The sequence below is a fragment of the Drosophila eugracilis genome, unplaced genomic scaffold, assembly GCF_018153835.1.
Source record: "Drosophila eugracilis isolate 14026-0451.02 unplaced genomic scaffold, ASM1815383v1 contig_75, whole genome shotgun sequence".
NCBI lineage: Eukaryota > Metazoa > Arthropoda > Insecta > Diptera > Drosophilidae > Drosophila > Drosophila eugracilis.
The window spans coordinates 3131656-3146843 of NW_024573645.1; the positions used below are offsets into that span (position 1 = coordinate 3131656).

At 36.9% G+C, this 15188-nt stretch overlaps 3 protein-coding genes across 5 annotated transcripts; 2 read left to right on the plus strand and 1 right to left on the minus strand.

Annotated features, from left to right (window-relative positions):
- Positions 1 to 247: 247 nt before the first annotated feature.
- On the plus strand, positions 248 to 1757 carry LOC108116670 (26S proteasome non-ATPase regulatory subunit 13). The gene is made up of 4 exons (XM_017228667.2): positions 248 to 469; positions 524 to 637; positions 691 to 1221; positions 1278 to 1757. The coding sequence occupies exons 1-4, from the start codon at positions 360 to 362 to the stop codon at positions 1669 to 1671; spliced, it is 1149 nt and encodes a 382-aa protein (XP_017084156.1). The 5' UTR covers positions 248 to 359; the 3' UTR covers positions 1672 to 1757.
- LOC108116672 (glutathione-specific gamma-glutamylcyclotransferase 1) lies at positions 1753 to 10549 on the minus strand. Of its 2 annotated transcripts, none has more exons than XM_017228670.2 (5): positions 10217 to 10549; positions 4158 to 4644; positions 3260 to 3295; positions 2558 to 2636; positions 1753 to 2495 (listed from the first exon to the last, which is right to left on the minus strand). In XM_017228670.2, the coding sequence occupies exons 2-5, from the start codon at positions 4458 to 4460 to the stop codon at positions 2059 to 2061; spliced, it is 855 nt and encodes a 284-aa protein (XP_017084159.1). In that variant the 5' UTR covers positions 4461 to 4644; positions 10217 to 10549; the 3' UTR covers positions 1753 to 2058. The 2 variants fall into 2 exon arrangements, with proteins under 2 accessions (XP_017084159.1, XP_017084158.1); XM_017228669.2 differs by lacking the exon at positions 10217 to 10549 and adding an exon at positions 4772 to 4948.
- A 1883-nt stretch (positions 10550 to 12432) lies between these two features.
- LOC108116669 (spaetzle-processing enzyme) lies at positions 12433 to 15062 on the plus strand. 2 transcript variants are annotated; one of them, XM_017228664.2, is made up of 7 exons: positions 12433 to 12690; positions 12754 to 12891; positions 13262 to 13381; positions 13440 to 13607; positions 13660 to 13806; positions 13867 to 14482; positions 14555 to 15062. In XM_017228664.2, exons 3-7 carry the CDS (start codon positions 13309 to 13311, stop codon positions 14958 to 14960), a joined length of 1410 nt encoding a protein of 469 aa, XP_017084153.2. In that variant the 5' UTR covers positions 12433 to 12690; positions 12754 to 12891; positions 13262 to 13308; the 3' UTR covers positions 14961 to 15062. The 2 variants fall into 2 exon arrangements, with proteins under 2 accessions (XP_017084153.2, XP_017084155.2); XM_017228666.2 differs by lacking the exon at positions 12754 to 12891 and having other exon boundaries at positions 12460 to 12476.
- The last annotated feature ends 126 nt before the right edge of the window (positions 15063 to 15188 follow it).

The following is a 15188-nucleotide window of genomic DNA, read 5'->3' on the forward strand; positions in this document are numbered from 1 at the left end:
GTATTTAAAAGCAACACGATATTATCACTGTTTTTAAAGCAAATTTGTAATTTAGTCCAGAACTTATTTTAAATAAATATACATTTTTTTATCATGATTTCTAAGCATTTGGCTTTATCACAGCTTTTTAAATTCTATTTGAATGTATTTTAACGAAATAATTTGTAACGTTAAAATACCGAGCGCTTAGAAATACCGAATAATAGGAAAAAATACAATGACGAAAGGTCACACCGCAGGGCTGTCAATTTGACAGCTGCGTCGGCGATTGTGATTTGCAATTTTTGTAGTTTGGGATTATATTAAAAATTAAATTTGGAATTTACACGGCATAAAGCGCAGATTCAAACGCAGTTGCGATGTCCAACCCACAGGCCAATGTCACCGCTTACCTTGCGGCCCAGAAAAAGACTACAAACAAAGATCTCGCCGCAGAGTGGACGCTCATTGAAGAGCTGTACAATGAAAAGTAAGATTTCTTTCCTAAAATCCATTTCTCTTGTATAATATACATATTTTACAGACTATGGAATGAGCTGACCATCAAACTGGTGTCCTTCGTGCGCCACGAGTCTTTGCAGGACGAAACTGCGCTGCTGCAGCTCTACCAGAACTTCCTGTCCACCTTCGAGACCAAGTAAGTCGGCTTCTTAGGATGACTCGGCAGTATCTGATCTTTTGTTTTCACAGAATAAACCCCTATGGGCTTATCCAGATCCTCGAAGTGGTGGTGGATAACATTGGCGACAAGAAGGAGGCCATCGACTTTCTGGAGAAAATGAAGGACAAGGTCAAGATCTGCGATGAAGCTGTGTGGTATCTGCAGGTGATGCAGGGCAATCTTTACCTCAGCAACCTCAACGATCTGAATGCCACCAAGAAGATCATTGAGGAACTGCGTGATGTTCTGGAGGAGGCGGGTAATGTGACCCCCGTGCACGGCAAATACTATATGCTGGCATCCCAGTATTATCGTCGTGTAGGCAAGCACAGCGATTACTACCGATGTGGTCTGCAGTTCCTGGGATGCTCCTTAGATGAATACCCCCGTGATCAATGGGCGCAACAGGCCTTCTTTTTGGGTTTGGCTGCCCTTCTAGGCGATGGTGTCTACAACATTGGTGAATTGCTAGCACATCCCATCCTGGAGTCGTTGAAAGGCACGGAAAATGAATGGCTTATGGAGCTTCTCAAAGCATTTAACACCGGTGACATTAACAAGTGGGTAGAGCTAACCAATTACTATCTATAGTAATTAACGATTTATTCTTTAACAGATTCAATGACATGAAGAAAATCTGGTCAAAGATACCAGATCTGGCTGCCCAGGAAGTCAAACTGCGACAGAAGATCTCCCTTCTGTGTCTTATGGAGATGACTTTCAAGCGCACAGCCATCGAGCGGGCCATCTCCTTCACCGACATTGCACAAGAAACCAAACTGCCCGCCAAAGAAGTGGAGCTGCTCATCATGAAAGCTCTGGCTTTGGACCTCGTACGAGGGGAGATTGACCAAGTGGCCGGAGTAGTAAACATGTCGTGGGTGCAACCACGCGTCCTAAATCGTAACCAGATTGTCGGCATGGCCAGCACTCTGGACACCTGGATGGGCGCCATCACGAATATGGAGAAGCTGATGGAGAATCGTGCCGCCGAAATTCTCACCAATTAGTTTAAGTTTTGCTTGATCTTGATGGTCCCACAATATTTTCCATTTGTGCGAATGCTTTTGTATTTAATTAAAACTCAAAAATTGTATTAATTTGTTTTCGGTTTTAATTTAACTCCCTGACATATTTGCGTGTAAAAAGTTGTTTGTGCTTACGGACTGGCTTAATCATAGCTTATTGGCTAATTCAGATCACTTATCGAGGAGTTGTTGCTTATGATTAGGATTATTTACAATTTAAAGAATACGTCGAATTTGGCGATAGACTCTGGTTACCTAACAAGCTAAAATGTCGATCAATAATTTGGAATTTGCTGTAGCAATAAACGCGGACTGCATATCACTAGCTGTGTGTCCGCCAACCCTGGCCAGCAGCACCACCACCCACAATCAAATGTTTAGGCAACGAAGCTTGGTATCTGGCACACGAGAGGTGAACTCAAAGGATGGTGGTCGGCGGATGTCCTCGTGGGAGTCTCGCCGTATCCTATCCGGATTACGGCCCATCACAGACGACAGAGGTATTTGGCGGCGGTACAGTTCCTCTAAGACCAGGCGTTCCAGCTCAAACAGATGATCATCCCTAACACCGGGAATTTCTTCGTGCATAAACAACGCCAGGCGCAGCAGGTACTCGGCATTGTGGCCGCTGGGCCCGCGGCAGGATACTATCTGCTGGGCAATTTCCTCCTCTGGATCATCGCCCAACCAATGGATATTCTCTGGCGTGGCCACATAGACCAAAACCTCGACTGCCTCGCCACTGAAGGGCGTATCCTGGGATGCGACGCGCGGGAAGAACTTGGTATCAATCGTTGCATAGCCACCTGTTGGGGATCAATAGAGGTTAGCTCTAATCTTGGTCTCACTTTTAGATTGATTTATTTACCCAGTGTGCACTCGCGCTGCTTGAGATAATCCAGTGCCGTGCTTCCCGTTATTCTATAGGCGCAGCCCCAAGTGATTCCCTGCAATCAAAAATAGGGAATATATATTAATAAAAAAAAATTAATAAAACAGGTTGTTAACATAAATCTAAAAATATTTTTTAACAGTCGCCCAGTGCGGGGTTTGAACCCGTATTTCAGTTTGGGTGTGTTCTATTCTTATCGCACACGGTCGCTTATGATTCCCAACTCGTTTTTCGGCAGACATCACGTATAAATAGCGGTGCTCGCGACAATAGTAGTGCCGGTTTGAGTTTTTCATGCTTGTCTCTCGGGGCCACATAACGAGTTCCTGGTAACTCAATTGATAATGCCCTGGGCGAAAGTCCCCGGGCCTAGGATAGAAAGTATCAAGGTGTAAAAAGTGCACTGTTGCATTCGCCTATATTCAGCGGAATTTCGCCTAGCGTATGATGAAGAAGGATCCGCAAGGATTCCGAGTCTTTGCGTTGGGTTGTCTGCGGAAATCTGCCAGAGTTTTACCTAAGATATGGACGAGTTCGTAGGACTCGTCGAGGGAACTCGTTCTCTCGGCGGGCAAACCTACCTACACAGAATGGGGCTTACATTGAGAAATTCGAACGGCGCACTCACTTTTTTACTCCCCTTATAAATCATCTAATTTATATATACTTTTTACTCACCTCTTTGTCCTCAACGAGCGTTGCAACACGTCCAGGCTGTAACAAAGAATAAAAGTACACATTAGCACTCGGTTATATTTTATACATTTTCATTTGTCGAGCTTATGTATATATCGCTTCGACAAAGACTGAGGGCTAGGTCCCGCCTGCGTGCAGCTCGCTTCTTGTTTACCTTCTGTATATTTGCTTTATTTACGACATTTACACATATAACTGGGGGTTATAGATGTTTATATGGACCTTGACTTATTTTAAAAATTGTTGACTTTTTCACAGATTGCAGTAAAATTATTTTAATGCTTTTATAGAATTTTTAAATTAAGCCTGTACAGATTATTTTTCATATTGCAATTAATTTCAAGATAAATTTTTCTGAATGCTATTCTTAAATAAGTATTTTTTAAACGCAGCTATGACCTCAATTGATTACCAAAAATGGGACAAAAACAGGTGTTATGAAGCTAAAAAAAATACTCGAATTTGAAACAGGTTTTCAGATATTTTCAAGCAACATATCCAATCGAATAACTATTCCAAGGGGCTTGTCCTGACTTGATTAGCAAGCAAATCACTTATGTTAATTGAAACGCAATCTGTATCTTAATTGGCAGCCGCTCTAGACGTAGGCAAATGCTAATTTCACTTGTTGTTTGCCATTAGCCAAACACCCAACTGATAAGCGACCGACGTATAGATAACGCGTGCCTGATCACAATTTGCTCACAGTTTAAAACTGGCAACTGGCGACGAGGCAAAAAAGAAAAACAAACAGCAGAGGCAATAAAATAATTACCAGATCGCTGCTGTTAGTTAGTTGGTAAACACACACGTGAAAGCTGGCTAACAGACGAGGGCTAGACAGATGTCTAATACCTAGATTTTGGGTAATCCCACTTACCTTTTCCTCACAGCCGCGATGTGTGACGTTGCCCTGCCAAAAACGACGGACATAGCCCCTTATATACCCCGTAATGCACTTGGTGTATGTGAAGCCCGGATGCCAGCACAAGGATCCGTATCCAAAGACCCAGCAGGCAGGATCCGAAGGTCCTTCATTATTGTTATTATTCGGACGATTCTCCTGCTCGTTCTGATCGTTATTATTGTTATCCTCCGCTGCTCCCAACTGGCCATTTGTGAAGAGATTTTTAAAATGTGCCGGCACCTCTGCCGGCTGTCGATGGCCACTGAAGTGAGCCATATCGTGTAGCCAGAAATTGCCTTATATTTTCTTAGTTTTCTTTGGGGTTTCGGTGTGATCTGGCTGCTGGTTGAGATCGGGATAGGGATCCTGGTACTGCTATCTAGACATTCTGGTAACTGTAATCTCCGGCTCCTAGTGTTACATTGCTCGCCGGCCGCTAGCTCCAAATGCAGTTGAGATTCTGTGGATGACCAGAGCAGCGTGTTATTACATAAAACTCGAAATTTTGATTAACATTAAAATAACGTAAAGTTAAAGCCCTATGAGAATAATTTTGTTTTCTAGGTGAAACCTGATCCCTGGCTTACTTGTAGGTGGATCGAAAGTAGAGAGCTGTGGTTGTTTGGTGGGTTAAGTTTTCTTCTATATGTTTTCTGTTCAGACGAGAGACGACTTTTCGCACCGAATGCGACCAAATAGTTCCGCGAGCGGTCGGGAACTAAACCGCCCTGCCGCGAAAACCGAAAACATTTCCAACGCCGTTCGACGTTCACGAAGAGGAAGACAGACGACTGCCACAGAGCGGCGAAAAGTAAGAAGAAAAAAATATATAAATGTAAAATAAATATTTATGACGCTCTGTCAGACAGAGACTCTCAACTCTCAAGACTTATCTATAGGTTTGAATAAGGCGAACAAGTATTTAAATTGCCGCTCGCCGCAGCTCTCTCGCCACCTCTCACTCTCTCTCTAGTTTCACTATCAATCGAGAATTATGGCAAAATCTTAGGGGCCTTGTATTAAAGGTAAAGGTGACTGGCTACCACCAAACACCTCCATAAATATACCAACAATTAAATAAAGTCAAATATTTATATACCTTATAAACGCTAAATAATAACCGATCATATAATGACCAAGCTGAAAAAGCGTGCGTGATGAAGAAAAAACCCCTTGAACTGAAGGATCAGCCATAAATTCAAGCTTTTAATAATTATAAATATATAAATGCCTCAAATTAAGAAATGATTTTGGAAATTGCCAATCATGGACCATAAAGATCCTTGTCGGCTTAATATTTATTAATATAATATAACCAGCCAGACAGAAAAATGGGCTGGCAAAAACAAATCACTTCAACTGATATTTATTGATTGTTATGATGCTAGTTATTATTGTGTTTTCCCGGATTTTCCTAACTCCAAGAAATAAATCATGCTTGGTTAGTAACAGTCCTCTGGTATAGCAACTAACTGTAACTATTACAGCGATTAGATCAAAGTCAACGTGACTCTTTTTGATAAGATTGTGTCTTGATTTATAGTTATTTGGGGTCTGTATTAATGGGAAATTAAGATAATATTATAAAATGTATTATTCTTGATGCTTTTCTCCTACGTTCAAAGTCTAAGTTCAAACGCGTTTTTGGATATTATCGCAAAAAATATATATAGATATACATATTTTTTATGTCTTCGCACTGAGCGGGTCTGCTTTGTTCAAAATATTTAAAAAGGTCTTATGTTTAAGATAACTTTATCAGATATATTATTTAATTGGTTGGCCTATCTGTTTTAAAATTAGTCTTTTTATTAAAACCTTGATTGCATTTACCGGCGATATATGCTCATAAATAGTTTATAACCTTTAGATACAAAAGTTGAATATATAATTCTTACCAATATATCATTTTTGCTTAAAGAGTATTGATAATTCTCCATGCTAAAGACAAATCTCAAATAAGTTTTACTTTCGCAAGTTCAAAGACGGGCAAGGGAGAGCAGGGTGGCTTTTTATTAAATATGTGTGACCGATCTTTTCGCCATACTAACTACGCTGCTGCCCATGAACAAATACATAATTTTAAATGGCCGACGGTACGTATACTTGCTTTTTTATGCTTGTACTCGTATACACGGGAAAACTTAATTGTAAAAATATTGTTAGCATTGCAAGAAAGGTAAATTAAATATATATCTGGTTTTTTTTTTCCTAACGAGACTAAATTTTAAAAAAATTTATTTCTAAAAATGACCAAATTTTCAGATAATTTTATTATAAATCTAATTTAATTTTATTGTAATTTTTCTTAATGTGTAGCTGCCACACCATCGTATCGTGATGGGTCCCATTAACGAGGCATGCCCGATATATAAGCGTGGAAATGTATGTACTCTCCTATGCATATTTGTTTGTATTTTTAGCTATTTTATTTCGCTTTTACACATACATACATATATGAATAAACTTAAACATTTCGCACACTTTGTTTTGATTGCCGCCTTCCCGAAATTCCGAGGCGATTTCTGAGTATTTGTGAGCTTTCTGTTTTCATACGCTGTTTCTAAATACCAGTCTTATTTTGTTTTTGGTTTTGCTTTTTTTTTAATTTTTATTTTCGCTTGTATATTTTTAATTTTTTCTCTTCTTCTTTTTGGGGTGTTTGATATTTTTGCATAAATAAATTGACCCAAAAACAGGCTGAATGGTGGAAAATTACCAAAAACAAGTTCAAAAACCTTTAACGCAGATATGTTCATATGTGTGTGCTTACGACACCCCCCATATCCTCAAAAAAGCAAAAGCACACACTCAGACACACACTCAACCGTTTGAGACTTTTCTTTTGCCATACAACTTTGTTACGTATACGCAGCGTTGGCCACAGCTCGTTTGCCAAAATGAAAAACGCTCCGAAATCGTCTCGCTACACATTTCTGGGTCCTTGATACTGAACTTTTTTCATTGTGAAAGTTTTTTGCCAACAGTTCAAGGTTAGCCAAAAATTTTTCTCAAAAATTTGTTTATATAGCAAACCTATAGTTTTTATCGGCTAGAGTGAGTTAGAGGAAGCATGTGAATAAGGTACTATAAGGCAAAATCAGCTTGTTTATGTGTGCTACTTGGGTAACAGGCGCAAAAACACACAAAAATTCTGTGCTCCGTTTTCTATGTACACACAACACAAGCAAAATGCCTTAAGCCCAAGCCCATTGATATCACATGTACATGGCATATGAGTGTAGGTTATATTTTTTTTTGTTTTGAGAAGGGGAGGGCATATAAAAGTGTATCTTGGTCTGGGAACTGAAATTCATTGGAATCAGAAAAGCACACGAACCCACACAGACGGCACGAATACTCCACCCAGATGGGTGGAAGCTAGGCATTTGGATCAGGGCTTAGCTTTTATTTTCGGTTGGGGATTTTACGTGCAGCTGTCTAAATTTCTAAAATGTGGCTTATCTCATTGGCGATTCTCTCATTTAACTTTCATCGCCCGGCGAATGATCACAATTGAGATTGACAGAGTGTTAAATGGCTTGAATTAGGTGAACTAAATGTCTTAATAGTCTGGTCGTATTCGAAGAAAAACACCGCATGTTATTCAACAAACACGCCCATAAAATGAATATATGTTCAAAGCTTAAGTAATCGCTCTTTTTAAGTGTTGGTTTCTACCAAATCAGTATTTTAATTTTCTTATTCAACAATATAGCTCTCAAACCTAGATTGCTTAGTCATCAAATTACAGACACAAGCTTCTGAAGTATCATCTATTGAAGTACACTCTAAAAATATCTATACACTCTTCTAATTGGCACTCAAATTGCCTTTCCTCAGCTATCGAATTAAGCACACAACCTAAGCAAAGTGTTATTTCTAAAGGTAATACAATTAATTGGCTAAGAATTATATAGGCACTTGAAAATAAAATAATAAACCGTGCTACTTGGCTTCGCACTTCTAATTAAGCCATTAAAAATATATTTTATTTTATTGTGCATAATACGTGGCTATTAATTCAACTTCTGTTTCTCTACGGTTTCTACACATTATCAAGATTGCACGACCCAGACTAAATTTTATTGATAAATAACCAAGTAGACCGACAAAAACCTCGAGTATGTAATTTACAGTCGCGCGTTGGTGTTGGCTATCGCCGTATAATTTTTGCCCAGCTGATAAGAGTTCATTTCGACTTGGTCTTGGAGACGAAAGGCGATTGATAAGAGGGCTTTTATATGGCAGTGTACCCCCTCGAAAGTGATGATAAGAAGAAAACGAACCGGCAGATAAAAGAGTTTGCCAGACAGTCCGGTTGAACAAAAGCGCACAAAAGGTAAACAACTTTTCGGGCTCGTCCAGATGTCTGCAGTTCTACATATATATCAATTAACACATCTGGCCTAATTTTTTCTGCTATATAAAGCATAAAATATATATACATATATATAGCAAATCCGAACAACCCCCGAATATTGTCTTTTGCGCATTTTTAGTTTTCGTTTCTTTTGGCTTAGTTGGCAAACACACACGTGTGGCTCTCTCTGACGTTCGTCCCGTTTGTTTATTCAAATCTAAAGACTATTATTAACCCCAAAACTTATATTTAACTTTAATGATCTTTGCTGCCTGCATTTAAAGATTTATTCAGTTAAAGGAAACCAACTTGGTCAGGAAGTTTGCTCTCGAATGGGAAAGTAAATGTTTAATTGGGAATATTCTCTGTTTGTCTTAAATATTTGCGTACTTTGGCAAACTTGTTTTTCATTTACTGCTTTAAGCTTTTTCAATGGCCATAAATTAACTTGTAAATTAAGTTAATTTAACCAAACACCTTGAAGTGAATATTTATTTAAATGGGTTAATTATGACAGTAAAGGAACTCGCGAAATTTAAATAATTTTGCAATGAATAAAGGTATCTACATTTGGGCGTAAATTTCAAATTGTGGAATGCCTATGGCACGTGCCAAAAAATGAGACTCGAGGTGACTGGCTGATAGAGCTAATTAATATGCTTAAGTTATTACAATTATAGTTGACGCCCATATTATCAATCAGTTGGAATGTAAGTAGGTTGACCTTGGGAATGTCACATTGTTGTTACAAAGATGCTGGACACGAAAAGTAAAACTATTTTACAATCAGAAACTTCATTAGAGTTTTACTTAAAAAAAAAGTAAAATTAGTTTGCAAGCAACATATTTTTAAATTATTAAATTTTAAATATATATAGTACAAATATAAATATAACTATCCGAACTGGGAAAGTACGATAAAGGAAAGTCTGCTCTCGAATACTTTAGAAAATGTATTGTAAGAAACCCCATGAACTTCTGTTTAATTTACCATTAAATTTCTGACTCATAATAATAAAAAATTGCGTTGCGACTTAATAATAATAATGAAAAAACAAAGAATTTTACTGTATGCAGATTTTTAAGACGCAATATGTAGAAAATCTTAAAAAGTATTGTAATTTTTAAGTAATTTTTAAGTCATAAATATAGAAATTTTCCTTTTCAGTGAAAATTTAATGCACTTGCACTATTTTCAGGGTCTGGCGATTTGCATCAACGTATTGCATGCACAATGACTGAGCAATAAATTAAACTATTTAAAATGTCTACAAAATAAACAAGAGCTAAAATAAACTTAAATCTGTTTTGAATTAAAAGTTCTGTGTATTAAGAAAGGAAGAGCGAGAGAGAGGGAGAGTAAAAAAGTTCAGAGAGAGAGAGAGTGGACAAGCTGGGGGGCAGAAGATAACTCAGAGAGAGATTGCGCGGAAGAAACAATAACACAACAAAACACATACACACTGATAAGGCAGAGTAATTACAGCAACAAAGTGTTGTAAGTCGACAGCAAGGTAAATAATATCAAAAGTGATTGTGTGTACATGTGTATGTGTATGTGTATATGCACGTGTTGACACTGAAAGCTCTCAACTTGGCACACTGACACACATATGAGCATATACATTCGATCTCTCCACATGCAACAATTAGATGCACAATTACTAACCTGTACATTTAATGCCGCTTTCACAGGTATAACGGTTGCAATTGCGATAATCTATTTATTTATTTGTAGCTTATCAATTTCCGTTCAACTTTTGCACTACACTCCGCTTTTGTTTACTTTAATTTGTGTTCCGTTTTTATCAGCTTTTTCTATTCCTTTGCGCCATTCTGCGTAGCAATAACAACAATAACATTTCGCACTCTTCGCACGCCTTGTAATGAAAACAATAACAACTCCGATACACTCGCCTTCTCACTTTTACACTATCTGCGTGTCTCTTTTTCGCTGTCTGATGGAGCAGAGCAACCGTCTCCACCGACGGCTTCAATGTAAATGCCAGAAATGCGACGATTTCCCGCTCTCAAATAATGCTCCCATCTCCCCTCTCTCTACCCAAAACCCCAACACACCCCTCTTTGGCCATCCAATCTTCAGCGAATTTCGTTGAGCGAGCATAAACGGTAAAAATATTATGGATTTCATTACAAACCTGTACCGGCATAAGTATGTAATTTTATTTATGTACATACGTACGAATATGTGCGAATGTACTTAAAGACAGTAAGTATAAGTTTTTAACGTGGACGAGTTTTACTTAATTTAAAGCACAAAGGATAGCGATGTGGTATATATTACACTGGAAAAAGTTGTATATACTTTTAAGATTAGATGTAAATGAAATAATTCATATTACTTAAAATTTTCAATGATCAAATTATACATACATTTCATAATAATATTATTCTTTACAGATTTAATTGGATTGGATACAAATCTGAAAAGTATAAAATATCAAATAATTTTTTTTCCTTAGTGTACATCTGATATTGAAGCACAAGGACTTCGATGCTGTCACATTTCCCCTCTTCCTTTCTCTCTCATTCTATAAGTTTACGCTCTCTTCTTGCGCAGAGAACTGACTCATCTCTCTAACATGCTACCACTCTCCATACCCAATCCTCAATATCTCCCCAACTCTCTTTCTCTCTTTCTCAATGTACCGTCATTGGCTGACGTAATTCATACGCACTGTTGCCGCATGCAACGAAATTTTATGAATGGAAAGCAGAAAATGCAAAAGCAACAACTTACATTGCCACCTGGCAACAGGCAACCTGAACAACAGGTGCAATTTACTTAGATCGAGGAAAGCTGACAATTGCCCTAATTGGAAAGCAATGTTCGATTCGTAGGATATCTTAATTTAGATATTACCTTGGTAAAAATAAACATGTACACGATTGATAAGCGTCTGCAGAAAAGTCTGACGAAATTGCGTCAGTTAAGACTTGTCAAGACAAACGGAGTTCTTAATCATTAACAAGAAACAAGAAAATTACAAAATACATAAATGATTTGTAATTTTTATAAAAGTAATTTATATCTATTAAATGTTTTATTAAGATTAAAGTAAGTTTATTTTTAAACGATAACGGATTTTTATTTGAATTGAATTGTCTTTGGCGTTGCCAGATAGTTTATGAACGGTTTCGGCGTTGTCAGTAGGGTTGTCGAAAATTTTAAATATCTTATCGATGATATTTATTTTTATCGAAAAAAAATAATATTTAAAATCAAAATATTTTATTATCAATATATTTGATATTTTTTACTCAAATAAAAAATTATCGCCCATAATAAAAAGACAATAAAATAATTTGCCAAGTAAAATATCACGATATAAACATATCATTTAACAAAAAAATATCGATGTGTTGATATTTTGATAACCCTACTTGTCAGCTGGAATAAACATTTAACATAGAGCGCCAACTATTGAGCTGAAATACGCCATCTAGCTCAACGTCAATTATTTCTCTACATTAAATTGTCAAGTAAATAAATTTTAAAATATCACGGATACGCCGCTTACCCGCCGCTTGTTACCTGTGAAGTTTATCAAAATGTATAATCTCATTAGCTTGCATTATCATATAACAATGGCTTTAAGGATTGTTTATTTAAACCACGCTTTAAAAACGATAAGTATCGATAAATGTCAGTTTGCGAAAAATATTATAGGTAGCTTTATATTTGCATTTATTTTTCACATTTTTTGTTTTTTTTTTTATTTACAGTATATTGAGTTGTAATGGACCTACTAAAATCTGGATAAAACTGATCTCGTTAGAGAAAACAATTAATTTTACACAACACTATAATCGCTGTCGCCGGTCAACCAGATAAATCTGTTTGAGAAGTCTGAGCAAACCCCTATAAAAAGATGCATTCGTTGGTCAGAAGTCTGAGATCGTCAAGTGTTCGTATAAAAAGCAAAAAAAAAAAAAATTAATTTACGAATCAACAATAAAACCATAAATAAATATATACAATCCAGGAGTTTAAGTTAAGAACTCTTATTATTATTATTATTATTATTTGATCTTATTCTAAAGTATTCATTTTGCGATCATTGACTAAGCGGAGCACCCTTTTGTAAAAAAAGCATGTGTAATGGTGACGTCACTGCCCATGTGAGGCCTTTTGACCTACATTTCTGAATCTCAACAAGAATATTAACCTTCTACCTCTTACAGTTAAGTTTTTGTCGTTTTCCGCGTTTTGCGTGCGTAAAAGGATGCTGAAATATCTCAAGAATCTGCATACTTAAGGTTGGATCGTATGTGTTAAACTGCCTGAGATCTCGGCGTTCATAGGGACAGACGGTAACTTAGGTAACTTTTACGCCGTATTACTTATTGAAAATAGAAGCATAGCCTAGCATAGAAAGAAGACTAGAAGGAAGACATTATTTTAATTAAAAATTATTATTTTTACTTAAAAGCTCTATTTGAGTTTCAAACTCCAATTATGACAACTCTTTGTTACTCATATTGATCTTAAATTTAAATTAAATTTTGTTTATCATGACGCAAATATTTATAAATTTTTTTTGTGTATAAGTGAGTAATAAATTATATTCTGGGAAATTTAAACTAGGGAACTTAAGTATTAAGATTATTATGCTTTGCACTTTAAGTAATGCCTAAATAAAATAAAAAAATATCTTTACTTTTCATTCTCTTAATTTGCTAATATTTTCAGAATTCGCGTTGTCATTTTCTTGCACAAGCTAGAAAGAAATCAAAGAAATGTTTTACATTCACGTTATCTTAATTTGTCTTCTGCTTCATATTATTCTTCTGCCGCCATCAATTGGACATGGTAAGTAGATATATAATGATCAAATCAAAAAAGATCTAAAATTTATGTACATTTTCAGCACATTCAAATTGTCAGGACCATGAGGTATGCATCAATATCGAAAGTTGCCGAATTTCTTACAAAATTGAATCAGACAAAATTATATCAGAGCGGAAACTTTGTAGCACTGAAGTCACGGGGAAGAATTCAAAATTTAGCATCTTCGTCTGCTGTCCCAAGATTCCAAGTAACGATTATGAACTCGAAACCTATCAATTACTAATTCAAATATTTATTAGTTTATTCAAAATGTCGCTCAAATGAGGAATGTATACCATTCGAACAGTGTCCACCCTTGAACGACTTTTATAAATCAACTAGATTCAAAAATCAATTTTTACGGGAAAGGCAATGTGGATACAACACCTACTGCTGTCCAATGCTGGGTAATGATCTTCTCAATAGGAGAGTATTCTTTCTTTAATCTAATTTCAAAATTCGAATAGCACTTCCAACGTGTCGACCCGATGAAATGTGCAGCAAACTAAGCTCTTGTCCCGCCATGCTGCAGATTGCCAAATCCAAGGGACAATCGGAAGCCAAGGATGAGTTATTTAAACGCCGATTGTGCGCAATCGATCCAAGGGCTTTTACTATTGAGGAGCGGTACTATACCTGCTGTCCGCCAAAAGGTGACCATCTTCCGAATAAGAAGACATGTGGCCGAAATGTACCATCTAAGCGAATTGCCCATGGCAATGAAGCCGATCTAAATATGTATCCTTGGATGGCCATGCTTATGTATAAGAATCTCTCAAGTTTGAATCCAAATCTGGTCTCCATTTGTGGTGGCTCCTTGATCAACAACCGTTACGTCCTAACAGCTGCACACTGTGTTATTAAAGGTCGAAGTGTCGATAGAAATTTGGTTCTTAAGAGGGTGCGCCTGGGCGAGCATAATACCGACACCAATCCGGATTGTGTGGGATATTGGCCGGATAAGATATGTGCTGCCCCGTATCTGGAATTTGATATAATAGACATGGTTGTACATGAAGCTTACTACAATAATACCCAATTTGAAAACGACATCGCATTGCTGCGACTTGAAATGCCAATTCGGTGAGTAATAATACCTCCTGTTGGTTATTCATGCAGAATCAACATAATGATAAGAGATTCCATACCATTTAGCTATACAAAGGAAATCCAACCGATTTGTCTTATGGTAGATCACATCGCCTTAAGGAACAAAAAATTACAAGTAGCCGGCTGGGGGAAAACAGAAAATCAGAATTCCAGCCCTGTATTAATGAAAGCCAACATTTGGGAAAATAGATTTAAATGTGATAATTCATTTAAACATATCTATCTCCGGAAGTCTCAAATTTGTGCTGGTGGTCAGGAATTTAGGGATACTTGTTCAGGCGATTCTGGTGGTCCCCTGATGGCCAACTATAACGACGGGTACACGTTCAACATATATTTGGCGGGCATCACCTCCTATGGATATACCAATTGTGGCAAATCGAACTCTCCATCAGTTTACACAAAAGTTGGAGAATTTTACCAGTGGATAAGGTTGAACTTGAAGCCTTAACATTTCAACAAAGCAACTAAGTTATGCTTCTTTTATACAAAAGTAAATATTATATATATGTATTAACTAAATATTTCAAAAAATTTAATAAAAAGTTGGCAAGTTAAGTGAAGTCTGTTGCAAGTTTATTTTAACGACAAAATAGAAGTCGGGACAGGCGATAATGATCAGATTTACAATTGGGATTATCGTGTGGCACAACAAATAGGCTTTGCCACCAAAATACCA

Bases quoted from the DNA above. Each gene is read 5' to 3' on its own strand.
- LOC108116670 (XM_017228667.2), top strand. From the start codon at position 360: ATGTCCAACCCACAGGCCAATGTCACCGCTTACCTTGCGGCCCAGAAA. The intron at 470-523 runs GTAAGATTTCTT...CATATTTTACAG, and splicing joins GAAGAGCTGTACAATGAAAA to ACTATGGAATGAGCTGACCA. The intron at 1,222-1,277 runs GTGGGTAGAGCT...ATTCTTTAACAG, and splicing joins AACACCGGTGACATTAACAA to ATTCAATGACATGAAGAAAA.
- LOC108116672 (XM_017228670.2), bottom strand. From the start codon at position 4,460: ATGGCTCACTTCAGTGGCCATCGACAGCCGGCAGAGGTGCCGGCACAT. The intron at 3,296-4,157 runs GTAAGTGGGATT...TCTTTGTTACAG, and splicing joins ATCGCGGCTGTGAGGAAAAG to CCTGGACGTGTTGCAACGCT. The intron at 2,496-2,557 runs GTAAATAAATCA...GATCCCCAACAG, and splicing joins GCAGCGCGAGTGCACACTGG to GTGGCTATGCAACGATTGAT.
- LOC108116669 (XM_017228664.2), top strand. From the start codon at position 13,309: ATGTTTTACATTCACGTTATCTTAATTTGTCTTCTGCTTCATATTATT. The intron at 13,608-13,659 runs GTAACGATTATG...AATATTTATTAG, and splicing joins CTGCTGTCCCAAGATTCCAA to TTTATTCAAAATGTCGCTCA. The intron at 13,807-13,866 runs GTAATGATCTTC...AAATTCGAATAG, and splicing joins CTACTGCTGTCCAATGCTGG to CACTTCCAACGTGTCGACCC.